This window comes from Rhipicephalus microplus, unplaced genomic scaffold (genome assembly GCF_043290135.1).
Source record: "Rhipicephalus microplus isolate Deutch F79 unplaced genomic scaffold, USDA_Rmic scaffold_67, whole genome shotgun sequence".
In the NCBI taxonomy this organism is placed as follows: Eukaryota; Metazoa; Arthropoda; class Arachnida; order Ixodida; family Ixodidae; genus Rhipicephalus; species Rhipicephalus microplus.
Window position 1 is genome coordinate 282420 of NW_027464640.1, and position 26715 is coordinate 309134.

The following is a 26715-nucleotide window of genomic DNA, read 5'->3' on the forward strand; positions in this document are numbered from 1 at the left end:
TTTTCCACGTTCCCTTTCGGCGAGCCCTTTCCAACGACGATATCTGAGGCGGCGTCTCAGCCATCGTTGTCACTTCCGACACCGTTAACGGGTCATTACATTCGACGGGTCCTGTCTGTTTATTTACCCGCTTGATCATGCCTCTACATTTTGCTCGGCTGGCCAACTCCGTCTCCTTTACCCTGTCGGTCGGTTGAGGTCGTGCCGACTTAAGTCCGGTTGCTCGACCCGTGAACTTATTCGACACGATCGTCTTCTCCTTCGCTGTCTCTTGCGCCGCGGCTTCGCCTTGGGCTCTAGTGAGATCCGTCACGGGATGCTCCTCCCTTGTATCTCGCGGCCGCTGTGTTGGCGAGGGCTCTATCTTCGGGTCTTCTCCCAAACATTCTGGATCATTCGGCCCTCGCGCCCCGTCGATGTTTCCGATGACAAGGTCATACAGGGGGGTCGTCATGCATAAAGCAGTAACCTTCCCGCTGAAGTACGGGGTTTCAACCTCAATTTCTGCTTCGGGAAGCATCCGAACCGTACGGTCAATTAAGCAAACCGGTTTCGTTCTGCCTGTCAACTCACTTTCCCGTACCAAATTTCCCCGCACGATAACAGTGGAACTGCCGGTATCTCTTAACACCGTAATCTTTTTGCCCGCAACTTTTCCAGGCAGCGTTGGCATTCCTTTCGTAACACCGGGTAGCTGTTTTGACATTACAGCACCCACAATAGGAATTTTCTCCCCATTCTTCAACTCTACGAATCCGTCGGTGACGGCATTATTATCAGATTTCGGTGCTGCTTGCACACAGGATACCTGGTGAGTTTGGCTCACTCCGTTCCGACATGCATCTGCTTTATGCCCAGTCTGACCGCACTTAAAACATTTCACTACCGTAGTGCTCGTAAAGATCGTTCGACAGTTTTTCGCGCGATGACCCACTCGGTTACACAGAAAGCATCGCTGAATGCTCTCTGGTGCACGCTTCTTTTCTTCGGGAGCCAATTTCTTCGAATCATCGGGGCACTCCTTCTTTACCTTGGCCAAATTAGTGCCACCTTGCGCTTCCAAGAATTGATCAGCCAATTCAAGCATTCCTTCAAGTGACTCAGCCTTCCTCTCTTTCAAGTACAGCGACAGGCTCGGGTGGCAACTAGTAAGAAATTGTTCTCTGATTAGGAGCTCTCTAAGCTCATCGTACTCCTGCGCTGTCCCTGAAAGTTCAATCCACCTGTCGAAATAATGGCAAAGTCGGGCGGCATACTGCGTAGCCGTCTCACCATCAGCTGGCTTTCCTGTCCGAAATCTGTCCCGGAATCCTTCCACAGTGAATCTAAATCGCTTCAACAAAGCAGCTTTCACCTTTGCGTAGTTGGCTGCATCGGTCGGCGTCAGCCTACCGTACACACTGAGCGCTTCACCACTCAAGCAAGTACTCAAAGCAGTTGCCCATTGATGTTCCGGCCAATTCTGGCTCTTCGCAATCGTCTCAAATCGGTGAAGGTACGCGTCAAGGTCGTCCTTCCTTTCATCAAACGCTACGAGCAGCTTGCTTGGGTTCAAGCGGAAGCCGTGATCTTCCCGTTCGCTGCTTTCAACTCTAGCTTGGACGGGAGCTTCGCTTCGCTGTTGCAAACGGAGCCGCTCGAGTTCCATCTCGTGCTGCCGCTGCCGCTCCCTTTCCTCTCTTTCTTCTTTTAGCTGGCGCTCTTTTGCTTCTCTTTCTTCTCTCGCCCTTTCAGCGGCCAACCTTTCTCTCTCCAACTCAGCTGCCTTTTCTTCCTTGGCCCTCTCTGCCGCCAACCTCTCTCTCTCCACCTCAGCTTCTTTTTCCGCTTTGGCTCTTTCGACCGCCAACCTCTCTTTTTCCAGCTCGGCTGCTTTTTCTTCTTTGGCTCTCTCTTTTTCTTCTTTCTCCTTCTGGGTGACCCACTTCCGTAGTTCGGCGCCAGAAAGACCCATCTTTTCACCAAGAGCAACTAACTTTTCGAGATCCATTGTGTCTCGCAACTCGCAACTAAAACCTTGCCGCGTGCAAAAAGTATCTGCCTAAATCAGTCTATCGGAACACTCTCCTGCACTCGTTAACGAGAACACTGAACAACACACAAAATCGTTCCGATAGCAGTATCAACAACTCGAGGCTCTTTCTCACTACTTTGAACACACTGTGCACCAAAAGGTCCTGTATCGCGGACGCCAGATTAATTGTCACACATGTCCCGTTTATTAGGGAGGCGATCGCCGGGCTAATTCCAAGAGCCGAAGTATCGGCTCCCCGAACCGCACCACGAAAGCGTGGACAATTTAGAAGTGGTCCTTATTGGTGCACCCGCGGACGCCGGCTGTTGCCCAAAGAACAAGACAGAGCCGAGAGTTGATAAACAAACAAAATTATATTCTCATTAACGGCAGATCAAAAACAATACACACGTATGCACACTCCACAATAGTTACATACAATACGTCACCAAACAGACAATGTACTACACAGTACAATCAACCACACTTGAAACAACGGACACAGACAACAATACGCACTACAATGCCGTCGCATGCATGGAACAACCAAGACACTTAAAGACTAAAGAGATATAAAACCTATTCAGTCCAAAGTCCTTGGAACAAAAGTCTGAATGATACTCTTCCGAGAATCACTCACTCAAAGTCCAGCGTTGTTGTCGTTCCGCAGCTCTCGAAGTTCTCTCCCAGGAAACCTCCCGTCTTCAATTGGCCACTCTTCAAACTTCAACTTCTTCGCCGGAAATCCGTCGGCTTCACACACGCAGCTGTTGCCCGCGTCTTCGCTCGATAGCGGAAAACCCTTGCCTGTAGCTCGAGCCGTCCCTACGGACCAAAAACTTCGCCGACTACACGGCGGAATCTCTACGCACTCTGGCGCTCACTTCCGTCTCCTCCTGTTCTGTCACTACGGGCAGAACCTTCGCCGACTACACGGCGGAATTCCTACGCGCTCCGGCGCTAACTTTCCGTCTCCTCCTGTTCTGTCGTCTCGGCCGCTCGATTAAATACCTTCCGCGCCACCTTCCAGAAATTTCTGGTCATTTCGTCGGCGCGATACGCGGCGAAAGCTGGGAAGAGGGCGAGACAGTTGGAATGCCTTCTCCGGCCGGTGAGTCAACTCGGTATGGCCCCGCCCCCTTCGTTCTGGAAAAATCGCGGGCTTGCTGGGCCGCCGAAGTGGGGTGAGGAGGATCGTCTGCGAAGCCGTGCTTCTGCGGGGAGAGCGCGCGCCCGGGAGCCCTGGATGTTTGCTTTCTTTTTTTTTTCTTTTTACCTCGCGGCGTTTCTGCCGCCCGTTGTCGCAAGGATTTGGCGGCGCGCTCTTTTTTAGCGCTCGTTCTGTGACACCTGTCCAAAATAGAGCATTCTGTATATATATTGCTTGTGTGACTGCGTATGTGTGCGCACATGACTACTTCTTACAGCAGAGCGTTATGTATGACTTCGTCTTTGTGTTTTCTTTTTAGCGACCTAAATGCCTGCTTTTAAAATTGTGGTCATCTTGAACAGACGTCCACTCCTCGAGGATATTGAAATGCCACAGCGTTCTAAGTGATGCAAGGAGGAGAAAGAAATTAAAAACGTTACACAAAACATGCTGCTTCTCCTCTGTTACATGAATGTTCATGACAAGTCTATTTAGGGTGCTGTTACATAGTGATGCATAGGGCTTAATGCTACATAGTTCTTCTCACTTTACCAACTGGTAGTGTGGGCAAACTCTTTCTTCGAATATTGCTAAAGTACAAAGAAAAGGTGTGATAATAATTTGACTTGTTGGGTTTGTTGCTTGAAAAAATGCCAACGTTGGACACTGAGGTTTCTGAAAGATATTGGCAGGGCAGGGGGGCGTTTTGAGGAAGTGAGGTTTTTGTGTGTGTACCCAAACTAAAATCGGAAAGAACAGCCTGAATCCCTTGGTGCAAGTGCCATTCTGAACATGACATTTGTTGGTAGGTTGCTTAGTCTTGTTGAGGCAAAACCTTATTCTTTTCGTGACCCAAATAGTATCTGAAGCTCCTGCAGTCATGGTCACTTGCCAGACATGAGGACTCTTATGGCCATGCAGTGAAGCTCTCTATGCCATGACCAGTGAAATGACTGCGTAATCTGATGCAGTTGCTGTGCTTTCGCAAAGAGTAGAAGCACTGGTTGTACTGTTTCATGAGCGTGGCAACAGAGTACCGTGAGCTAGAGTTTATTTTGACGTTGCACTGAGTCGAAGTGCCTTGCTAGCATATTCAAGGAATGCTTATTAGGCAATATACCACCAAGAACAGTGGTTGCAAGCTGTAAAAATCTATTTAAGCTTCTATTCTGCATATTAAAGAAGTGCTTATTAGGCAATATATCGCAAAAAACAGTGGTTGTATTCCGTAACAATCCATTTCAGCTTCTATTCTACAAGTTCTTTTGGTTCTGTTATTATTGATTTGAAAAGAAGTGCCTCTAGTATGGCAAGATACTCTATTTGAGATATCTCTTTTGAGATCCTGGGATTCAGCTTATTTATCTTGTGAGCACGATTTGCTTTCAAAGGTCCAAAACAAGTCACGAGCACAAGATTACTGGAAACACCCGAGTGGATAACACTAATGTTACATTTTTTGGACAGCCATTAAACTGCTGGAAGATTTGGTTATACGCACAGTCTTTGTTTTACGTATATCCTTTATTAGCACGGAAATAGAAATAACTCAATATATACTACAAAAGTCAGTCTATGTTCGGTTCAGAGAAACATCAGGCAGCAAGTTCACTTTTACTGGCCATCTGCAGCCTATTTTTCAAGCCTTCCAATCTGTGCGTGATTGGGACATGGTCGGACCGAATTATCCTGTCAATATTACCTTTCGAAGTGTAATACTTGCGTCCCTCATCCCCCAGCAATTCCCTCAAAGCCCTGTTCCTCTGAAGAAGTTTCTCATAATACTCTACACCGCCCTCGACATAATCTCTCCCCAGGGAAGCTGCCTCGCTGTCCGCTTTCTTGTCCCAGTACTGGCTCATGGCATCCTTGAAGCCGATGTACACGGTCGCATGAAGCGCCACTACTACACCATACAGCACCACACGAAAAGTACGGGGTGCACGAATCAGCAAGTGGAACCTGTCATTGATAAGGCGACTCATTAAGTAACAGTTGAGGACAGAGAAGGAGAGCGCCGCTGACTGGAACTGGACATAGTAGGTGTTTGCCCAACTGATGTCCCTTGCGATGACAAACCTCTGCGCCTTGTCACTGAGCACGAGCGATTTCTTTAGTTGCTCCGCCTCTTTGGTTTCCCAATCTGGCGCTTTGGAACCGTGAATGAGCAGGCTCCTTGTCTGCACATCTTCCTTCGTCGTGTAACTGAAGGTGAGGGGCAGGCCGATGATCACTCCTTTAAATGCCGTCGTGCTGCCAGCAAAGAATGTGTCCAAAATGGGCACGTGAAAGAAGCTGATACTGTCCTTTTGCATGTCATCGAGGTCGACTGACCGGAGAACCTGTGGACATAACATAGAAATACAATATCAAACGTCAAAAAGAACCAATCTTATCCATTTCAGTACAACGATCGCCGTAAGCTGTGGAAAAAAAAGAAGCTCTTATGCGAAAAAGCGCACGACACTCTTTCCTACAATGTGTTGCTTTTTCCACATGTCAGAGGAATCCGCTATTGCTATTGCCTTCCATCAAGCAGCATACGTGTTTGATGAAAGCACAAGCCCTTGGCATACCCTTCACAGGCTTCTTGTCCATGCCCTCACCACCAATGTAATTTCTTTTTGCAATAAGTGATATACAAAACATACATGCATACATATTATTTCTTACATGTACAGCACACATCTGTCTACCTTTCTTTCCTTGTCTATTTACGCACTCAAAATACCACTATGTTTAAGTACAAACTCTCCCAAATTTCAGTGCTTTTAAACATCTTGGTATGAACACCAAGACATCCTCAAGTGCTTTTGCACAGCCTATCTTTTTTTAACATAGTCAAACGCTGTTGTACCTATGATGATAATGATATACAAGTGTGGTAACGTAGAGGAGAAGGTATGGGAATCACTAAAGTTCAATTTTTTAGGAATCCCATAATGAAACCTAAACAGCCTCCGCCTTTTAACACTGCCTTTTTCTTTTTATTGTCTCTGGAACGGTGTGCGCTTGGTGGTTCGGCTCTTTTTCTATAAAAGCTTTACAGCTACTCGGAGAAAGGACTAGACAACATAGACAGTTTGGTAGCTGGACAGGCAGTTCGGAAGAGTGGTACAGACAGGGTTGCTGAAATTAACAGACTCCCACAGAATGAGTTCAAACAAACCCATCTCACCTCTTCTGCTCTTTTCTTCACAGCAGGATCCAAAGCCACAGGTTTACCATCCCTATTCAAAAAATACATCAGTTTTCACTTCAAAGTTGTTTGCAAAAAGCTCAAAGTTATTGCACTTTGCAAAAAAAGAAAGTACTGCCGATTTACATTTTTTTGCTGGCCTGGTCCATTCACCAATATGCCTTACCCCATACATTATCTGTCTATGCTGAAAAACTCAATATATCTTAAACTCTACAGTTGAAAAGAAAGGCATAATAGCTGTTGGGGTATAGCATGGTAGGACCACAATATGATTATGATCAACACCAGTGGAGGACTCCGGAAATTCTGACCACCTGGGGTTCTCTAATGTGCACGTAAATCTCATTCAAACCGAAGATTTTTATAATTTATCTTTCTCAATTTTTCAGTCACTGAACAGGCGGATTTTTCACTCACAACCAATAACGCTGACACAAACAAGAAATTTAAGCCAAACGAGCTTTTAAATGCTATCGTGAGTAAAGAATGCTATCGCACGTCGTGAACAGTCGCTGAAGGAAAGTTCAAGCGAAGTTTTTTTTTTAATTGCACCTATATCATAATGCCACTGATTCTATCACCACTTGTGAGCTTTTAACAGAACACCGTAACGAATGAGAAACTTTGATAGATATCTTTACCATTATTTCCTTTTTCTTTTTACAGCCACATAGGGCTAGTAGACTGACCAAAGCAGCTGGGCTTTTTACCATCTGTGGTGTGCTGAAGAAAATATTTGTGGTCTTGGTAGTGAAAGGTGCTGTTGGTGGATGCGTAAGGCCTCCTACTCATTCAGGTTGCAACTTTAGTATTGATGCCAGACTAAGTTTTGTATCCATTTGTGAGTGCAAGTTTACTGAGCTTTCCAGGTGCATGCAATTTTCGAGATACTGCCCACTGATGTTTGTGCACTTGTAACAATCACATTATTCAACGCATGTATCATTAGCCGCTTATGTACTTGCAATTCAGAGTACGTCACTAAAGAGGGGAAAAGGTTACAACGGGCTCGTATTTTGTTGCTCACTTCCAAACTGCAAGGAAGAGAATTTTTCCCGAGGGGGGGGGGGTCGGGGGGGGGTGCACAAAATGATTCAAACAGACAATTAGGTCATGGAAAGCATAAAGGGCAATAATTGTTGTTTTGAACTGTATTGTAATAATTCCAATCCTGTTCTAACGTAAATTGAAGTGAGTTGAAGTGGACGAAAAATCACGGTTTCTGTCATTTGGATCTGAACCCATAACCTTCGAATACACAACCAATTGAGCTACAATGAAAGGTGCTTTATCAGCCACTTCATTAGGTACTGCTGTGCATCAATCCCTGGGAGTGTTAGCCAGCATAGCCCAAGCAGCGAGCGTGGAACCCTCTTTGCCAGGGGAAGTCGCGTGGTGCGTGATCTTTGTACTACGCGACAATTTACTACAAAACCCTTGTCTGCTAACATACGGCGTTAGGTGTGCCGTGGGAAGCTTTGCGCTATGAATTAAGAAAATAAAGGTATCGGTAGGGATCAGACACACAATTCAGTTGTGGTTTTTGATCCCGCCAATAGAAAGGGTGATTTCTTGTTCACTTAAATGTACGTCACAATTGTTAGACTCCAGTTCAAGACAACAATCAACGTCCTCTATGCTTTCGATGGCCTGATCATTTGGTTGTGACAGCTAGACTGCATAACGCGCGGGTACGTACTTGTAGGCTTGAACTATGCCCTTGTACTGTTCGAGCAGGTGCGTGTGAGGAAGCAGGCCAACCATGGCTCCTATGAAGCCGCCAGTGAGACCTGCTAAGCCGGCTGCTTTCCTGCCCGCCTCGCTAAGAAACCACCGTGAAGCCATGATTCCGAGCGTGCGATGAACCTGCAAGCGGGGGAGTAGAGAATTTTGCATGTGCTGGCTACGGTAACATCTTTTATACGTAATAATGACGAAATTGTCACTCAGTCCAGCTAATCTGTGAACAGGGCCAACCGACCATTGCTAAAGACTCCAGAAACATTCATAAATGGGGCTGCGCGACATTGCTGCCAGCCAGAACGCGGCCACAATTGATTGGTGACTAAAACAGCCAAAATACGAAGGTTTATCGCCACCCATAAGCACTGCATAACTGTACCGATGAGATTCGGTTGTTGCGATCGAATCGGTGAACGAGGATAGAACTGATAGGCCTTGAAAGTTCACTATTACAGTTTGTGAAGTGATTGTGATATATTGGGATTGAGCTTTACGATTATGTTCACAATAATTGAAGATGCGTACTTACAGCGCGAGAAGTTACTAGTAAAACGAAAGCGCCAACTTAATTATACTTTCCCTATCTATATTCTGCACCCGGTTGATCAACGATCGACGAAACATACGCGAGACAAGCAACTTATCCAGACCGTGTCACCGGCCAAAACGGAGTATTTCGTTTGCTTCGACTGAGTTTGGCGTAATTATCAATGAACTAACATGTATCTTTATTTGCATGATTTGACATGCACGGTGGAGTTAAGGTAATAATGAATATCCTAAAAGTAAGCAGTATCGTCTGCTAGGCATTACGGATTTGCACGGAATGATACCCAAAGGTGCGCCAGGACGCATACGCGCACGCCGCCAGAGGCACGTCGCACCACTACATGTTATCAAGGCATCAGCAACTTCACAATGAATGCTTACGTCTTGTGATCAAAGGAACTCCGAAATATTAATTTACTGTACCGCAGGCCGCTTCAAAGTTGCACGAGTTGAAACGAGCTATTCCGCGTTACGCACATGGCCGTAAGTAGGCTCGACCTGATTTGACTGCTAACTTGTCTTCTCGAAACAGCAATGTTGCAAAGTCGAATCAAGCCAAAGCCAGCATAACTTTCGCATCCGGTTGCTTGCTTGTCGAAATGGCGGACAACGACGCCACAGATGCGAAGTCACGAGAAAGACGCGTAAGCATTTGCGTTTTGCCTTCTTGAAACCCTTAAATGGAAATACTAGCAGGCTGCCAGACCTTCCGTATAGTTTGTTGCTGTGTGAGCTCAAACGTACCTCAGCGAAAATGTGTAGCGTTAAGACGGAGACCATTTATGAAGCGATGAGCAGCGATGGTAACGACTTCAGTGGAGGTGGGAACACTGAAACAACGGTGCACTATGGACAAGACATGCACAGTTATTGCAAGGCTCTGCCTGCGAAGGAAGCCAAAGCACCGGCAGACACGGCTGTTCGCTCGGACAGCGAGACGGACAGCTGCGTTGAAGACCACGGATCCGAGCGCTCGGAGGAAGAAGAAATCGTTTACTGCATCTGCCGCACGAGCGATACCACCAGGTTTATGATCGGTTGCGACAACTGCAACGAGTGGTACCACGGCGACTGCATCAGCATAACAGAATCGTACGCCAAGAACATATTGAAATTTTTCTGCCTCATATGCCGCGACAGGGACCCGACGCTCGAGATCAAGTTCAAGGAGCGCAAGGAGAAGTCTCATTCCTCGCACGAAGAGCACAAGAGTCGAAGCAAGTCCCGGGACTCTAGAGACGCCGGCGCGTACTCTCCTACGAGGCACAAAGACAGGTCGCACCGCTCCAAAAAGAACAAGCGTCGAAAGTCCACACGACAATGCGGAGAATGCACCGCATGCTACATGACCGAGGACTGCGGCCGATGCGACTTCTGCAAGGACATGAGAAAGTTCGGCGGGCCGAACAAGATCAGGCAGAAATGTCGGAAGCGACAGTGCCTCAACTTCGGTCTTATACTGGGCAAGAAACCGGTGTCATCTCCGAAGCGGTCCAAGGCCGGGCACGATGACGATTACGATCCCGATCAAGATGTGGCCAACGACGGTTCCGACCTGCCGAACGACTACGTTGACGACGACTACGAACCGGAACTCAAGCGTTCCGCCAAGAAGCCTCGTCACAAGCGCAGTCCGACCAAGAGGGGAGACTCGAAGGCAGACTCGAAGCGCGCCCGAAAGGAGGAACACAAACGGGAACACCGCAGCGATAAAGAGAAGAGTCGCAAGGAGGATGACGTGCCGAGGCAGTGCTACGGCCCCGGCTGCACGGCGGCCTCACGGCCGGGCTCCAAGTACTGCAGTGACGACTGCGGCCTGAAGCTGGCCACCAACCGCATCTACGAGGTGCTGCCACATCGAATTCAGCAGTGGCAGTCGAGCGTGTGCCACGCGGATGAGTTGAACCGGCACCAGTTGGAACATATCCGTAAGCAGCAGATGGATGCTCGGAGCACACTTCAGCAGCTCGAAGCCAAGCGAGCTGAACTGGAGAAGCTAATTGTCAGAGCAAAGCAGACGCCTTTGGCCGAAGATGAGGAAGCTGCAGATGACTACGAGGAAAGCGAACTGAGCACTTATTGCGTCACATGCGGGCATGAAGTGAGCGCCCGCGTGGCGATGCGCCACATGGAGAAGTGCTTTAACAAGTACGAGAGTCAAAGCTCATACGGCTCTGTGTACAAGACTCGCATTGAAGGCGACAACGTGTTCTGTGACTTTTACAACCCACACCAGAAGACCTACTGCAAACGACTGCGAATCCTGTGCCCAGAGCATTCGAAAGAGCCTAAAGTGAGCGATGACGAAGTGTGCGGCTTTCCGATTGTGGCAAATGTGTTCGAGCACACTGGTGAATTCTGCAATGTACCGAAAAAAAGGTGCTCGAAGCACTACTGCTGGGACAAATTTCGACGGGCCGAGATTGACATGGAGATTGTGAGGCAGTGGTTGAAACTGGATGAGCTGTACGAGCAAGACCGCAACACGTTGTTATCAATGACAAGTAGAGGTGGTGTCCTGGGACTGATGTTACACCAAACATTATCGCACGACGCACTTTATGAAATGCAAGCACCAATCCAGACCTGATTCATCGAGTATCATCCAAGCATCCTAATGCTCCCTTGCCTTCATTAGCCAGATCCAGTGCTTAGTCACTCGTTTGGGTTTGATAGCTTTTGCATGAAAATACATCTAAATTTCACTCATATGCGTCTGTGTAGTCATTGCTCGCCACCATTCACAAGATCAGCCATTTTCTTTTATTTCAGATACAAGAACTGAAAGTCTTGCAGCATGAAATTAACTGCCTCAAGAGGGACTCTGTAAGTCAGAAATAGCATTTTGATTGCAAACCACTACTACAGATGCCCCTGTGATATGCTTACAGTGTGTCTACAAGCAGCAGCCAAACAGCAACATCTTTTTCAAGTCCACTCTGGCGGATGTTGAGCAAGATACAAAGAGTTGAGTGTGTCTTGGAGATAACTTCTGCTTCAAAGAAAGGAATGTCAGGCTTATATAGCTTTCTCATTCTTTCAGGAAACTTGGATCTATTGCAAGCACGGCAGAAGACTGAACCATCCAAGAAGACCGGCTCAGATTGACACGGCTTTGTCTTTCAGATTAGACATACAGCAACATAGGGTTCTGTGAAATTTAACAAGATGCAAATAATTTAAGAAGTGTTCAGACATCAAATTTCCATCAGCAATTTGTGCACTGAAGATGTGTGGCCAAGCAAAAGAAGAAATACTACCCGTTTCTTGTCTTACCTCATTAATGACAAATGCAAATAAAGTGTAAATGAAGTGGTAGTCTAATTCTCAGAACATTTATTTGCAAAAGCCAAGCACAGCCACAAAAACTGGGCATCTTCAGTGCAAATGTGAAGAAAAAAGGGGTAACTACGAATAGCTAATCTTCGAAGCACATGCAAATTTGACTTGCCGACTCGTCATGCAATGCTGCAACCTGCATGTGCTGAAGTGGAGCTGGAATTCTTGTCGTGTCTGTTACTACCTTCCCTTGTAGCATAGCAGATAGAGTATTCAAATTTTCCCTCCTAACTGGTCGACGCAATGACCTTTTCCTAGTCCGAACAGCACCCGAAGTGGAGATCCTCGAAATCAAAACTGGTGGCTCTTGGACTCCGAAACGGTCCTTTGCATGCCGGAAGGCACTCTCTGAGGCCTGCGTTCGCGCCTCTTTTGGGGGAAAACATTTGCATGTTTGCGGCACGACCACGGTGTAGGAGTAGTTCTTACACCGTGGGCACGACCTGAGGAGGTCGTGGTTTGCGGCACCAGGTGTGCGTGCCAGCTCGAAGCCGGCGTGCATGCACAGACTACCTACCCAGAAAAGGCCCATTCATAAAAAGAGAAAGTAAAAAAAGAAGACTTCTTCCGTGAAATAGAGTTTCATACAATAAGTGTATGAAACTCTACGCATGAAATAGTCACTCGCAAGTGTGCAAAACCTCCCACAAGTTCGAGCTGCATTTTTACGGTGATATTGCTATGCGAAGCTAGTGAAAGCGTGAAAACAAAGCAAAAATACTCTGGAAATATAAAAGTATATCACAAGCGGAATGGTTCAGACAGCAAAACCCAGTGTATAGGTGCAGCAAAAAAACTTGGGCTTAAAAAACCTCATTTTTTAAACGTACAATAATACCGTGCCTGCAATTAATTTTTGTAGTCCTAAGAGCAAGTTTTAAAGCACGTTTTACGGCTTTTCCAACGCCATAACCGCCATTTTTGAGACATTTTGGTCTTCCGTCGAAGTACGACAACGTGAAAAAGCCAATCCAAGCCAACCTGTCCGATGTATATAAAATGGCGTGCGCTGCAATCGCCGCTTCTTTCGACGTTCCTCGTGCGTACGTAGTGAGCAATTACCCTGCGACAGACCGAAGTTTCCGTAGAAAGGTTCGTTTTATCTTCAACGTATAGTTTCAAAAGTTCATTGTGTGGTACGGGGATCTTTCGTGGCTGGCATTTGTAGCATTTCCACTTGCTTTAGTGGCGAGGACTTGGGTTACAGTGAGCGCGTCCCGTGATCTGCAATATGCCTAAACAGTGCGAATATCGGTAATGCGAGGTGAAATCGATGTGTGAAGTTACGACAGGCAGTAAAAGGAACACACACGCCTCACGTTGACGATCGATTGAGTGAACTTTTCACCGATTGACTTGGATTTCGCTGTCGTAGTTGACACCGGCGTGCGGCCGCCATGTGGGTTTTGTTGGAGGTGGCGGGAAATGTGATGAACATGTATGCCATTCCTGAATTACATTGATGCTGGAATGTATTAGCTCTAACTGAAGTTTCTAAGACATCGCGCCGACGCCGTTCATTCCGCGACAATTCTCACCTTGCTATTTTTCTTGTGCAGCATGTTCCAAGACAATCGGCCACTGGAGACGCGACTTCGTTATCGGCATGGTAAGTTTCTGCGATGCCCTGTTTGTTTTAATGGTACCTTGATGATATTTTGTGGGAATCTCACTGAATTCTTTGATCGACATTAAGTACTATCTGAGTTTCCGTACCTCGTGTTTGGTAACTTCCATCGCAAATTGTCCTCTAAGTACCTTTTTTTTTTAATCTTCAGGTTTACCGTCCATCTTGGCCTCTGCAGCGTCTGGATTCTGGCTGAATAATGCGAGTTTCTCATTTAATTTCTCTCTCTTCGATAGAACTTGGATCATCAAAAATAGCTTGTTCAGAGTTCTTCGTGGCCTTAAGCTTTTGTTATGTAACCTCATGCATTTCTGGTTTTCTAGCACTCAGAAAAATAGTGCGTTAATCTGGCTTGACTGAACTACAATCGTGAAAGAATGGGTGTATAAAAAGTTATATGATGACCTTATTGAACTCTCTCACCGAGTAGTCGTGTGGAAAATCAGTATCTGATGGTGTAAATGTTGTCAGTTTTATTCATCAGTCGCTTTCTTTTGTCTAACCTTTTCTTCCTGCATGTAAAATTTGTGCAGCTTCAACCGTACTGCTATCAGGCTTGGACCTTCTACCATTGGAGCACTTAAGTGTTTCAGGTTTGTAACTCATTGCTTGTATTTAGTGGTCTTGACAATGCATGATGATTACATAGTTCAGCAGACATCTCTGACGATATCACATGTTTGGTCTTTCGCTCCTATCTGAGTGGACAGATTTTGGATTTTCAGAACCATTCACTGCTTGGTGTGTAACGTTTGGCAACTTCTATGTGCAGTGCCTGTGGAACTCTTCAGATCTTGCGATGTCAACAGGTAGCAGCAGGTGAGTGAATTTGTGTTTGCTTTTACATGTAATGAGATCTGTGATGACTTATTTGCTACTGCTGAATTTAATGTAGAATATATTGGGCTGATTCTATCCTCTTAAAATCGAGTGCCTATGGGCTTTTTCTTTATTAACTAATGTGCAATTTTTTCAGGTGTTCATAATGGAGATGCAGCTGGTGCCATGGTGCTTGTTCAATAGTAAGCTTTCACACAATATAGTGATCATTTGGATGTGAATTTGTTTGAAATTGTGCTTGTCAAGGGTTCAGTGTCATTACGCCAGTTTACTTTGCATTTGGCGTGATCACCTTGCAAATTTTTTCGGGTGCAGGTGCACGCGACTGCGCTGTGGTGAATAAATTTCAGGTTCAGAGGTTGATTTCTCATTAACCCTTCACTTCGATGCCCACTGTTCCTTCACGGCAACAACCCTAAAAATATTTTTTTCAGGAAGCACACCCTGCTGCTTTACCCTTCTGGTGCTATATTTGGCTCAAGAAAAGCGTTACAGAGCTTTGAAAATGCGTGAAAGTGCATTGCGTTTTTGTATTGTTTGTTTCAGTGTCTGAAAGGTGGTAAAAAAAAGCTCCACACGAAAAAGGAAATTTATAAGACTACAGTGAAACAGGATGCTACTGCGACACCTGTTGTACCTAAAGCGACTCTAAAGGCGTTTATAACATTTATGAGCCCGCCGATTAGTGTGGCCGCTTGTTACATTACAGAAACCTTGATACAAAAAACGTTATTGCTCACGATCAACATTAGGCTTGAATGGAAGTAGAACCAAAAATGGGAAGACGTGATTGTATCAAATGTGCGGAGCTGTTAAATTAATCATTTTAAGTGTGGGAGAAAAATCTATCATTAAGGACCGGTTGAGCTCTTTTCAACTTCTTCTTCCTCGTCTGCATCACTCCCAGAACAAGCATGCGTACGAGTCCAGCATGGGAAATAAAAGAACCTTTGATTTACAAAAATGTCTGCGTGGTTAAGTGACCTTTTTAGATTTATTATCGTGTAAATGTAAAAATAATTTTCATTCTTTAAAATGGCAATATATTCTAGTTTTGTAGCGTTTTTTTTCAAGGCTACCCAATACAGCCCAGTCCCCCAGTGACTGTGTGTACATTTAAATCTCAATCATTTATGGTGCAACCTGCATCTACACCTTATTCCAGGCCACTACTGCTGGAAGGCATTCCACGTGAAGTAGTACCATAGGTGCCCAATGTTGTTGCTCAGGAGCAACAACTCGTTACTTAGCTAAAAATGCTCATAATTTTCTAAGAATATTGGCATATTTCATTATTTCCTGGGCATCCAAGGGTTAAGGTCATTTTTTTTTTTTCACTACAAGTTGTCCTTGCTGCAAACCTTTTAATAATGTTCAAAATTGTACCCGACTGTTGTACTTCACTACTGTGATGATCTCCCTCCAATACCTATGTTTATGAGGACTTCACCAAGATCTCTGAGAATCGTCTTTATGCATGCTTTATGGACATACTGTTTTCCATTGTGTGAAATATTTATTCGGTCTTTCTAGGTTGGTGCACCTAACATCAAGAATCCTGGCATATAAAGTCTGAATCGCTGTGGTGAGCAATAGCTGACAATGCCCTCCATATCCTTATCATGCTGTGATGATCAACATCCAATGCCTATGTTTATGAGGACTTCACCAAGATCTCTGAGAGTGGCTTCTGAAACTTGCTAGCTTGGCGCATTTTTCTTTTCTCAATGAAAAGTTTTTTTTTTTTCTTTTCATTCCAGGTTAGTAAGCAGGATACCAAGTCCCAGCACCTTCCTTTGGTAAGTTTATAGCATGACGATCGGCCCAGATTTTTTTTTGAGCAGTGCAAGGCATGTGGTAAAGGGAGCTGCGAATTCATATTTTTATGACCCCTTCTGTGCACTGCTTCATGAATTAAAGGGACACTAAGTATAGGTCAGTTACAAGTGTCATTGGTGCAACAATGTAAAGCAAGCACACTGCTTGCCAACAATGAAACAATTTTTGTCATAATTTTAATTAGCAGAAACTGGATTTGGCATATCTGCTGCTTTAGTTTTGTCTGCCAGCATGCAGTTTTTTGCAAAAAGTTAATTGCTAATGATTGTATGTAGTGTCCCTTTAACACTTTGGAATCATTTTTGTCTTGAACATGGCTTTCACATGATGTTGCTTGAGTATTTGCTACCCTGAGAGAGCAATGCGGAGAAATACATTTTCTGATTAGCCTTGAGTTGGCATTCATTTCTCCTTTCTGCCTTGCAGGCCTCTGACAATAATGTGTTTTATGTGTTTACAGGTGCTTCCTGTGGATCTACAGTTTTGAAAGGTATGTTCTCTTCAGTGTGTACAAGCATGCTCCTAAATATGAGTGATGATATTCAACAGATAGGGACAGCTGAAACCTGTGATTGCATTAACTGTTTCTGATAATACACAGAAGGTTAAAGCAACTTGTGTTTTAGGTGTAGTGCTGATGGGCTCTTTTTTCTCTCCATGCAGGTAAGCCACCTGCTTCCTGTCTGAGGTCCCTCTCTGTGCGTGTTTGAATAAAAGGTTTAGTCAACTGAAATGTCTTGAATCATCTGCCCTACTAGCTTTTGCTTCGTGCCAAGCATAGCTGACAGTGGCAACCTGCAAACATGTACACACATGTAGTGAGTGGCCGTAGCATGAAACAAGTATGTTTTGGAGGCTGTTGGTTGAGCTAGCATTGCTGTTTGAGCACTGCCAGTTATCTTTACCAGGTTCGGTGTATAGCTTTATTGGTATGTACTTGTGCCGGTTTCTCATTGCGTACATTAATGTGACACATTACCAACGCGACTTAACAATTCTTGCACATCCTAAATGATGACGATTGTACAGTCGCTTGTGGTTTTTGCATGTTCAACCTACTTAATTTTTTTTAACTTTGCATGATCTTGCGAGATTATTAGGATGTTTAGACTGTGAGCGCGACAGATAGCTGACTACTTTGGTCTCGGTGGTTTCTGCCAATTTCACTGGTGTCGTTAGGTTGGGTGTAGCGCTATGATCCTCGTCGACTTGTTTCCTCTACGGCTTGATGTGGCTAGTTACTGTAACTAGGACTGCAGAAAGTACAATCCAAGCAGTGCTAATGTCATTGATAGCAGTTAGGTCGCTGGCTTACTTTGTTCTTGTAACTGAGAGGCTTTGCGTGTGTGTACCCTCGCCATGGCCAGGTGTCTTGCAGCTGCTGTAGCCACAAGGGCAGGATGTAGTGGGCATAGATCGGCAAACTCTTCGAGTCGACTCGCTCAAGCACACTCCGACCCAGGTCAAGCCGAGAGTTCGAGCGAGTCGGGAATATTTTTGGATAGTTTGAGCACGATTGCGGACAACAATTACGGGTCTTTCGTCGGAGAGCCCTAAGCGCTGCGTATATTTCGTGAGTGAGCTCCACCTTTTATTGCCCACCTATGATGCCCACCTATGACCGTAGCATTAAATCTGCTTACGTCTACACATTATTATATATTCACACATGCCTCAACGCATAATTAAGTGTTCATGCGCCACCGCAGCGTTTATTGATGAGAGGCGATTGGGAGGGGGATCTTCTTACCTCTCCTCACACTTTCACTGACATTTTGGCAATATGTCATGTTCCTGACTGGGTTTGAACCACTGATAACTCTTATCCGAATGTAAAAGATCTGAAGGCGTATCGTTGGCCACTGATTGTGTGAAATATAGGTGTTAACGCGAAATTCTACCATGCTCTGAAAAGCTAATTTTATGCCAGTGGACTGTCGATCCACTTCGGCTCAGTCTGACTGCTCAAGCCACGAGTCCGGATGAGCAATATGTTGGCAAGTTCGAGTGAGTCTTGTTCCGAGAATGTTGAGTACAGTTGAAGAAACTTGGGTGTGTCGTAGTGAGCTCCAGGAGCAAGATATATTTCGTGAGAAAGTCTAAGTTCAGGTATTTTTACCGGATGTTTGGTGTCATATGAGAGGGGTGGTCTTACTGTGCTGGGAGACCTGCTCTAAGGAGGGAGTGGGACTCTCCAACAAAAGGACAATGCTGTAATCTTTGCATACATCGTGTGTCCGAATCCAGCTTCCAGTGATATAAAAGGCGAGTTGTAATCCGCTGGCCCCTAATTGACGGCAGATTCTGATCCGATGTTATGTAGGGGTTCGGGTTCGCGCCACCAAATTTGTGTTTACTGTGGCGGCTGTGCGTTTGTTTCGAGAAAGGTCTTCTTATGCGAGGGCCTGTGACGGAGAGGCTATCGGGGGGGGGGGGGGGGGGGGGGGTCTCAGCAGGAGTCTCTAATTCTTGTTTTTAATCGCCAAAAGTAGCAAATGCTTTTTATGAAGTTCAGCTTTCCCCGAATGCGCAGTTTTCACTGCGCAATCTATAAATAAATTTATAGAATGTGCAGTAGGTGTCGTTTACATGCCTCCTTTAACGTGCGGTCGTTATTATATAGGTCAGACTGGACGTTGCATAAATAAAACGTTTGGGAGAGCACATGAACGATTTGTGCAAAGGGATAAGTTCCAACTTTGTAATGCATTGTAAAAATGGCGGGTGCCAGCTTCGATTTCAGGCCGTGAGTGTGCTGGAACGCCATATGGACAAATTAACATGTGAAATCGCTGAGGCGTATCATGTTAAGGTATCAGGTGACGAATGCATGAGCCAGCCTTCGGTGGCTTTGCATGAAAAAAAAAAAAAACATCACGATTTGGGATAGAGGTTAGTCCTTTTATCATTTTGCCTTTGTTTATACCGGACACTCTCCAGAACTATGTCACGTTGCTCAAGTTTGCTTGTTAAAAGATTTTGCCTGTTTGTATATAATAACATGTGTACTGCGAGAAATAAAGTCAGTTGGTAGTCGGCGCTCGTGTTGTTCCTCTTTGTCTTCCGTACGCTTTTCTTCCAGCACTTTCGTGCTTGCGCTGCAACCCCCATTTAACGACATGTACAAATGGCTGCTGTTTAAGGTCGCTCTCAATGTCACACATGTTCCCTATTGCAAAATATCGAATCAAGGTAGTGTTAGTTGGGTGTAAATTGCAAAACTACATAACGTCGATTTCGATATATTCTTCACAATCTGCTTAGAAATGCTTAATCACTGTTACCCCCCCCCCCCCCCACGAGCTGTTTTCTGAATGCTTTTGGGAAACTTACCCGAAACGGTAAAACGTTCCGTTGCAAAACTTCAAGCGAGGCTATGTATCAAAAAAGCTGGTTATTCTGATCCTATGAATGTTTCTGTGCATTCAAACAAGAATTCGGTACAGCTCAAATTTCCAGTTTCCCGCCAAAAATGTGTTAACTAGAGGTGATTACTGTGTGACTTCACTGTTTTCGAACGTGCACCTATATACATGAAGAATCGAAACAGTCCGCTAAAGATAACCGATGAATTTCGAAAAAAAAGAAAGAAAAGAACGTGAACTTGGTGTGACCGTCCTGAATGAAGCGTCGTGCGTTGTGGACATTATAATGATCAGAAAGATTACAGTGCAGTGACATACCGGAGAACGTTGCACGAGAAAAAGTACTGCCGCTGGATCCAGCGGTAATATACCTGGCCAAGGTTTCGGACCCTTACCAAACACGAGAACGCAGTGATTTTTAGTCGCACACAGCCCATTTCTCAACTGTAACGGGACACGCATTTGATCGAGCTTCACTCGCTGTATACCTTCAGCAGTTCATCGCCAGTGCTAGTCATCAGGCCATTGGTGATAGCGCTGCCACCACAGGTTGCCTCAAAAACTGCCTCGCAGCCACCCAACTGAATGTTTCGAGCGTACTAACTTTTCTATTCCTCTATTTGTGGGAATTATCATCGTCGGCGATATCTCCATAGGGGTGCGAAGGGCTCCCCTTCAATGGGGGCGGGGGGGGGGGGTCGTAGCGCCACCCCCGACCTTTCATAATATGTGTCAATGGTCTGGCTGTCTTCGCCCTACCAAGAGTCCCAATGCCCCCTCCCTGTTGTCAATGTTGCTGACTTTGCGACTCTCCCTCTTATAGGAGACTAAAAGGGGGGGGGGGGGGGTGCGATTGCCCTCCTCAGTGTTCACGCCCGTATATCTGAATTTGTGGATCCCATCATTTATTCCACTGTCTCGTTCCTAGCTTAACATGTGAAAGATATAGGGTACAAATACATAACCTAAACTTATATATTTTTTTAAATACAACTGCAACTATTAGCATGACAGCCCGTTGCGTAACATTTATGTAAATAGCATGGCGCGATTAAAAACGGCAACGGAGTTAAACGTCCACTGAAATGCGTGACATATAGGAACGAAAAAGGTCCATAGCATGTCGGATGTTATAATAAAACACAGTACGACATTCTACGGCAAATTAATTGTCAAATTATCTGCTGTTTTATTTTTATATGCTAGCTACATGGGGAGCGGTCAACGCTATTCCGAATAACGTAGGGAACACTGCGAGCGAGAATCTTCAAAATAATTCGTACGAAGTGGTGGCTCAGCTCACAACAACAACTGCTGAAGTAGCGGCCAACAAAATAATAAAAAAAGATAAGAGATTACAGGACTGTGGAATCAATGCGGAAATTTTGTGGACACCGGGCCACATCGGCAAGGACGGGGGAAACGAAGATGCTCATGCGGTCGCTGCGCAAGTGGGTAGGCTCGGCTATTCATTCATTATCCCACGCCCTAGTTCGTCGCTAAACCTGGCAGACCTCCTCAATCCCTACCTAAAAATTTGGCGTGAAGGCTCTTCCAACAGAGCATTTATGCATTATGTTCGCGTAAAAATTGAAAACCGACAATAAACGAATGATATTAAAAGCTACACCAGCACCTCTGTTAATAGGCGACAGGGGCGCTCTTACTCGCCAGCAAGAGATATTTTTGAACAAGGTTATGGCCAAGACAGCATACACACCACATGTACTCGACAAATAGACTAAATGCAGACAAGCAATTGCAAACATTCCTCCTTGATGCCCACATTATCAGGAATTGTGCAGAGCAGATTTCTAACGCTTCGTTTGGGTTTGCTCTACTTTCTCGCGAGGACGAACACACATCTAACACCTGCCACGCGATAACATAATAAGTTTAGACCTTGCGTTACAGCGTAATCATGAAGCTCGAAAAGCACTAGCGACAGTACAAGTGGCCTTTAGGCTGTTTCGAGTGGTCTGAAGTCGACCAACTCGTGCGAGAGTGCGACTCTGTGGAAACTATACCGAAGACGCATGAACACGGAACTGATGCTAGTTCCAATCTCCAAACTGCGGCCCAGAGCCGTCCTCTTCTTGGAAATAGAGGGTTAATTCACTCATTGATAGTCGATTATGCACATTCGAAAACATCAACTTCTGCTGCCGAGATCACAGCCACGCGCCATATCATGGTGCATATAATCCTGCCGGACTTTCAGCAATTGAATCAAATTTGGTCGTGTATTTTTAACACCCTGTTTGACTATGCTTAAGGACAAACTATCAAAATTAAAAGACACAACGTGATTGTAGAATAAGTTGTTTTTCTCTGTTGCTTCCCTTTAATGTAGCACCATTGAGTTTTTTTTTTTTTGAACAATATTAATAAACACACGTGGACAGACATTTTTCGTGCGATTACTATCCGCGTGGCCAGCACCAGCGTTACTGTATCAACGTACGCGTACTTATACCCATTCTTCACTGAAAGCGACTCTCATTCATAACATGCAGCAAGAGGGAGGATACCTGAGCGATGTCGCTTGCGCAGCCGTGCTTTTTTTTCTTTCCACGCGTGGCGCGTGGAAGAGGAGCTGGTCCGTTTGCCTCTGCGCGGGTGTTCTCATGGCCGTGTCGGCATCGGCCAACGGTGAGCTTTTTGCCGCTTATTGTGCGCGCTGTCGCTAGGTTTATCGCGGTTGTAAAGAGACATCTTCAAAGCGAAATTATTTGCGCCTGTGCTCACGCCCCGTGACGTGCGGGTATACTGCGGTCGTACGATACGTGTGGGCTGTATATATACGGCCCTTAAACAGCGTCCTTATGTATCCCGAATCATTTCAGTTCAACATCTGTCGTATGTTTGCTGCAGGGCTAAAAAGCCTGAAAAAATGTTTGTTAATTTAATTGAAAACTTTGTCGATATATTCACATATATATACATTCCGCCACTCTGCCGGCCAGCCCTCCGAAAGTAGAAGACTTTTATAATTCATTGAGCACGCAGTATTAATACGCGCAGAGTACTTGAAGCAATAGAAACTATTGAGAATATACTAAGTAAAATGAAAATTCTTGCTCATATTGTTATTATTATCCTTGCGGCATTGCAGGTGTTCTCGAGGCCCATGTACTGGCCGATACACGTTACAGAACTCCAGGTGGTCGAAATTTCCGTAGCCCTTGGCGTATACCCCTCATAATCGTGTGTCATCGTTTTGCAACCTAAAGCCCCTAAAATTTCGTTATTTATTGCACTTTCGAGTTTATGTTGTATCTGTGTCTTAGTATGACTCTTTTAGGGAGCGTCGCCCAAGAGAGACATTATTACACTCGGCAAGTGCCGAGCTTCAGTGTGAACGTATATTTATGTTCCGTAAACTTTTGCACCGTGACACTGCGGCTTTCAATGTCTGTGTGTGTGCTCTTCTTTCATTAGTCGTTGATGCTGAAAGCTGCTCGACGAAAACTGCTACGTCAGAGAAGAGGGCTGGCATGGCACCGTGCATACGAGCCATCCTTTACTTAAATATTTATATTTGTAAAAAGAAATATATGTGCATGACCTTCGATACGTTCGTTTACTAGTTTTTTTTTTAATGCGTTTGCAAAGATGGTGCTTTTGTGCACATGTATATTCACAGACGGGGCACCAGCTCCAGAGCAGCGCAGATTTAAACTTTTCCGGACAGCCATGTCCGGATGTCTCTGTCATGGAAAGCCGTTGCTTAGATTTGCATGAGACTACTGGTGGTTGGTAGTTCTTACTCCTTTTGACAGACCGCAGTGCTGCTCAGAAACAATGTTTCCGCATCCACTTGGGGTTAGAGCGCCAGCAATACGAAATGTCCTCATTTGAGCAGTCCCTTTAACAGTGAACCGTACAGTATACATGTTCACGGGTGCTCATTTGTATGAAAATTGCTCCTATATAACTTTAGGCGGCCAGCGCCCAGCGATGCGCTTCTGCTTCCTAGAGAGTGGTCTCAAGGAGAGACTCGTTCGCACGGTAGGCTCCAGCCGGGACTACATTCGTGAGTGCGAACCATTCGTGGTCGCGGAGTTCATCTCCGAAAACCCGCGGCTGTCCGTGCGTAACGTACGCATGTACGGTGTGCACGGCGTCCACATCAAGGAGGCCTCGATGCGATGCAACAGCAGCTTCCTTAAATTGGACGCTCACCTTGTCTTCCAGAAGCTAGTGGTCTGTCAATGCTCTTCTTGAACTACAAAGCTATTTGATCATCATCATCATCAATATCTTTTCAGCGAAGCTATATATATGCCGAGGCAAAGCGGATCTCCGCATGTTGCCCCAAGAAGGTTTGAATGAATCTTGCTAAAATGGAGACCGCCTATATGGGTCGCAGTGTAGCCGCATTTGGGCGGAAGTTGTCAAAAATGAGAAGTCCTATTGCAGGTAATAATGCAGACAACTTTGTTTTGTTTTTTCCTGCAAGGGCGAACCCCGGTGAATGGTCGGCATAATACAGTAATAAATTATCATCCTCGTACGTGCAGACCTCACTTTCTCGGCCCTCGTTTCCCTGCTTATTTCATTGGCCATGTGAAGAGGTTTGAGGCTAATGCGCAGTTTGGCCAGTTTTGCGCAGAACGTAACTGCGGGTTCATCAAAGCGTCACACTCAAGGACACACTCATGGAGGCTTGAAAATCATTTCTCAAGACTGGCTCGAACCTGCAAAACCAGTCATCTTGACTTTGCATGAACGTGCTTCGAGTATATGGGCAGTAAGCTTGCACTCGACACTAATTCAATAGCTTCAATAGTTTTTCAATAATATTTCGTTAGATCAGTTCTCTATGCGCCTTCCAACGAATCACTTGAAAAATACCTGAGCATCAACCTAAGACGTAAGTTATGAATGAATGAATGAATGAATGAACAGATTTTATTTCAGGAAAGTTACAGAAAAACGAAGCGAACTAAGCTAAAGGCCATTCGGCCTGACGTGGCTTCGCTACGCGAAATGTTAAACGTTCAGCAAACAGTGCTACATTGAATAATAATTATCAAAACACAAGGAGCAGCAAAATGACAGAACACAACACAGTGCAAAAAAGGCGACATAAAAATATGCTACAAGAGATTGAGAATAAGACATCGACGCTCTTTTCTTTACAAATAAAAAAACCAAAAGACACACAGATACAGTATATACTGCCTTACATATTTTTACATTCATATGATACATTCATATATTCATACATACATCTGCACATAGGTACGTACATGCTTCTGTATACACACGCGTTTTGTACCTAGAGGTGAGACAGTATAATATATGTGGAACCTAGCCAAGAATTTAGTGAAAACACGATGTTTACTTTAATCGATTCACGATGAGACATTTTATGTGACATTTGAATTGCGTTAATAATATTTGAATCGCGGTAAAGCCAACGAGTGCATACGTACATTCAGTCTTACTTTAAAGAGGCCGTCATCGTGCGTTCCAGACCCAAAGTGTACATATCTAACCACTTGGTCGCCCACAATCTAAACATCTTTCCTAACTTACCTGTGATGGCAGCATTCAAAGTACGGTACAGAGTCTCAGTGTGGCATTGGACTAGATTTTTTGAGGACTGTGACTCATCTGAGAAGTAAGGATTTCCTGTGATGGAACTGTACCGTTTTCGTATAGCGCGTTCTGCGGACAGGGCCTTAATAAACTTCGAGTGTACGTTCTCATAAGCTGACGAGGCAAATGCCAGCAGTTCGAATAGATACCTGTATTTGTGGTCTTTCCCTGCCCTGCCGGAGAAGTTGCAGGCTTTCTCCCGAAACGGGAGAAAGCCTGCAGTGCAGCTCATGTGCCCTGCTCAGACGTGAGCTTTTAATGCTTGATCTCCTTTATTATCTCTTGAAGTGTCTCGCTCTTATTGGCCAGTCTGCACTTGCAGAATGTTGATCTTGATCTGTAACTCCTCTTGGGAAACATGAAGAATTTCTCTGCAATTCTACCACGCCGATGATGCAGCTACCAGGTCTTCAACAACATTGACAAATTTAACCCAAATGCATCACGCATGGTCGGGTAACTCCTCGTTCGCGGCACAGTCTGGTCTCAAGAACTCGGCGAAACATGCCTTTAATTAACGTGGTGTCCTGGCTTCGGGACGTGCTGTTTGACGGGAAGTCAAGCAGCCCGGCCCAACGGGCTTCGACAATTCGGGTTATTAGGCTGCCTCTAAAAGGGGAAAAAAGAACAATGATCGTCAGATATTAAACAGATTGCGAGCTGTCAGCATGTGTTGCATACGAATGGGGAAGCTTTCGTCAAGCTCGACATACGTACGACTGAAACCTCATCCCAGAGTCTCTTTTCGCTGGATTTGTATAGCCGTGTGCAATGCACAATTACAGCGTCCGCATGCACCTCCACCACGTTGAGCGTGCACAGCGGCTGCCGGGCCGGAAGGCGCACATTCTGCCCATGGCTGTCTAGGTCACTCTATCTATACCCATGCAAAATAGAAGCGTGGGGCTTCAGCTCAGGCCGCCTCCTCCACTCCAGCAAGTCTTAACATCCTTGGTTGTCCCTATAGACATGGGCCTCATAAATTAGGCTCCTTTACCCACTACTTCTCCACTAAGAGTGAAGACGTGTCGGCGAGAAATAAACGTAGGGCTTACCCAGATCCGGTGGCACATATATGTGCCACTGGATTTAGGCCAACCCTATGTATTATGCAACGCTGCACCACCAAAGTGTCGCGAAGCTGGGGATCCAGCAAGAACATGCATGCTGCAGCAAATACGAAGCGCCAAGTGCATCCAGGCAAGACGATGCAAGTCGCGGTAAAGCGATACATGGTGCTTAATTGGAATACTTTAAAGGAACATATATACGCTAAATTCAAAAGTTACTTAATCCGTTTCTCCAGAATGGAATGGCTCTGTGATAAACAACGGCCCTCTTCAGCTCCTCTGATCAACCATCTGCATAGAGTGTAAGAGTGGGGATTTTCTTTAGTTCAACTAGCTTTTGGTCCTCGTCTAAGTTTCCATTGCTGTCTCT

General features: G+C 45.3%; 3 protein-coding genes and 1 non-coding gene across 5 annotated transcripts; 3 read left to right on the plus strand and 1 right to left on the minus strand.

The window, feature by feature from the left end:
• Nucleotides 1-4669: 4669 nt before the first annotated feature.
• On the minus strand, nt 4670-9176 carry LOC142790060 (transmembrane protein 177-like). 2 transcript variants are annotated; one of them, XM_075885098.1, is made up of 4 exons: nt 9040-9176; nt 8066-8232; nt 6343-6394; nt 4670-5506 (listed from the first exon to the last, which is right to left on the minus strand). In XM_075885098.1, the coding sequence occupies exons 2-4, from the start codon at nt 8209-8211 to the stop codon at nt 4760-4762; spliced, it is 945 nt and encodes a 314-aa protein (XP_075741213.1). In that variant the 5' UTR covers nt 8212-8232; nt 9040-9176; the 3' UTR covers nt 4670-4759. The 2 variants fall into 2 exon arrangements, with proteins under 2 accessions (XP_075741213.1, XP_075741214.1); XM_075885099.1 differs by having other exon boundaries at nt 9082-9172.
• A 24-nt stretch (nt 9177-9200) lies between these two features.
• LOC119178457 (uncharacterized) lies at nt 9201-11976 on the plus strand. Its single transcript, XM_037429662.2, has 4 exons — nt 9201-9302; nt 11431-11484; nt 11550-11625; nt 11702-11976. The coding sequence occupies exons 1-4, from the start codon at nt 9258-9260 to the stop codon at nt 11764-11766; spliced, it is 240 nt and encodes a 79-aa protein (XP_037285559.2). The 5' UTR covers nt 9201-9257; the 3' UTR covers nt 11767-11976.
• Nucleotides 9295-11369, plus strand: LOC142790058 (CXXC-type zinc finger protein 1-like). Its single transcript, XM_075885097.1, has one exon. The coding sequence runs from the start codon at nt 9413-9415 to the stop codon at nt 11246-11248; it is 1836 nt and encodes a 611-aa protein (XP_075741212.1). The 5' UTR covers nt 9295-9412; the 3' UTR covers nt 11249-11369.
• Nucleotides 11977-14252: 2276 nt separating the features above from the next.
• Nucleotides 14253-14334, plus strand: LOC119178838 (small nucleolar RNA snR60/Z15/Z230/Z193/J17). Its single transcript, XR_005110795.1, has one exon. It is a non-coding gene; the product is annotated as a small nucleolar RNA snR60/Z15/Z230/Z193/J17 (small nucleolar RNA).
• Nucleotides 14335-26715: the final 12381 nt, after the last annotated feature.

What these genes read in the sequence shown, in the direction of transcription:
- LOC142790060 (XM_075885098.1), bottom strand. Translation starts at nt 8,211, where the DNA reads ATGGCTTCACGGTGGTTTCTTAGCGAGGCGGGCAGGAAAGCAGCCGGC. An exon ending in GGCATAGTTCAAGCCTACAA is followed by an intron (nt 6,395 to 8,065) that starts GTACGTACCCGC and finishes TTTTTTGAATAG; the next exon opens with GGATGGTAAACCTGTGGCTT. An exon ending in TGAAGAAAAGAGCAGAAGAG is followed by an intron (nt 5,507 to 6,342) that starts GTGAGATGGGTT and finishes TTATGTCCACAG; the next exon opens with GTTCTCCGGTCAGTCGACCT.
- LOC119178457 (XM_037429662.2), top strand. Translation starts at nt 9,258, where the DNA reads ATGGCGGACAACGACGCCACAGATGCGAAGTCACGAGAAAGACGC. An exon ending in CGAAGTCACGAGAAAGACGC is followed by an intron (nt 9,303 to 11,430) that starts GTAAGCATTTGC and finishes CTTTTATTTCAG; the next exon opens with ATACAAGAACTGAAAGTCTT. An exon ending in ACTGCCTCAAGAGGGACTCT is followed by an intron (nt 11,485 to 11,549) that starts GTAAGTCAGAAA and finishes ATATGCTTACAG; the next exon opens with TGTGTCTACAAGCAGCAGCC.
- LOC142790058 (XM_075885097.1), top strand. Translation starts at nt 9,413, where the DNA reads ATGTGTAGCGTTAAGACGGAGACCATTTATGAAGCGATGAGCAGCGAT.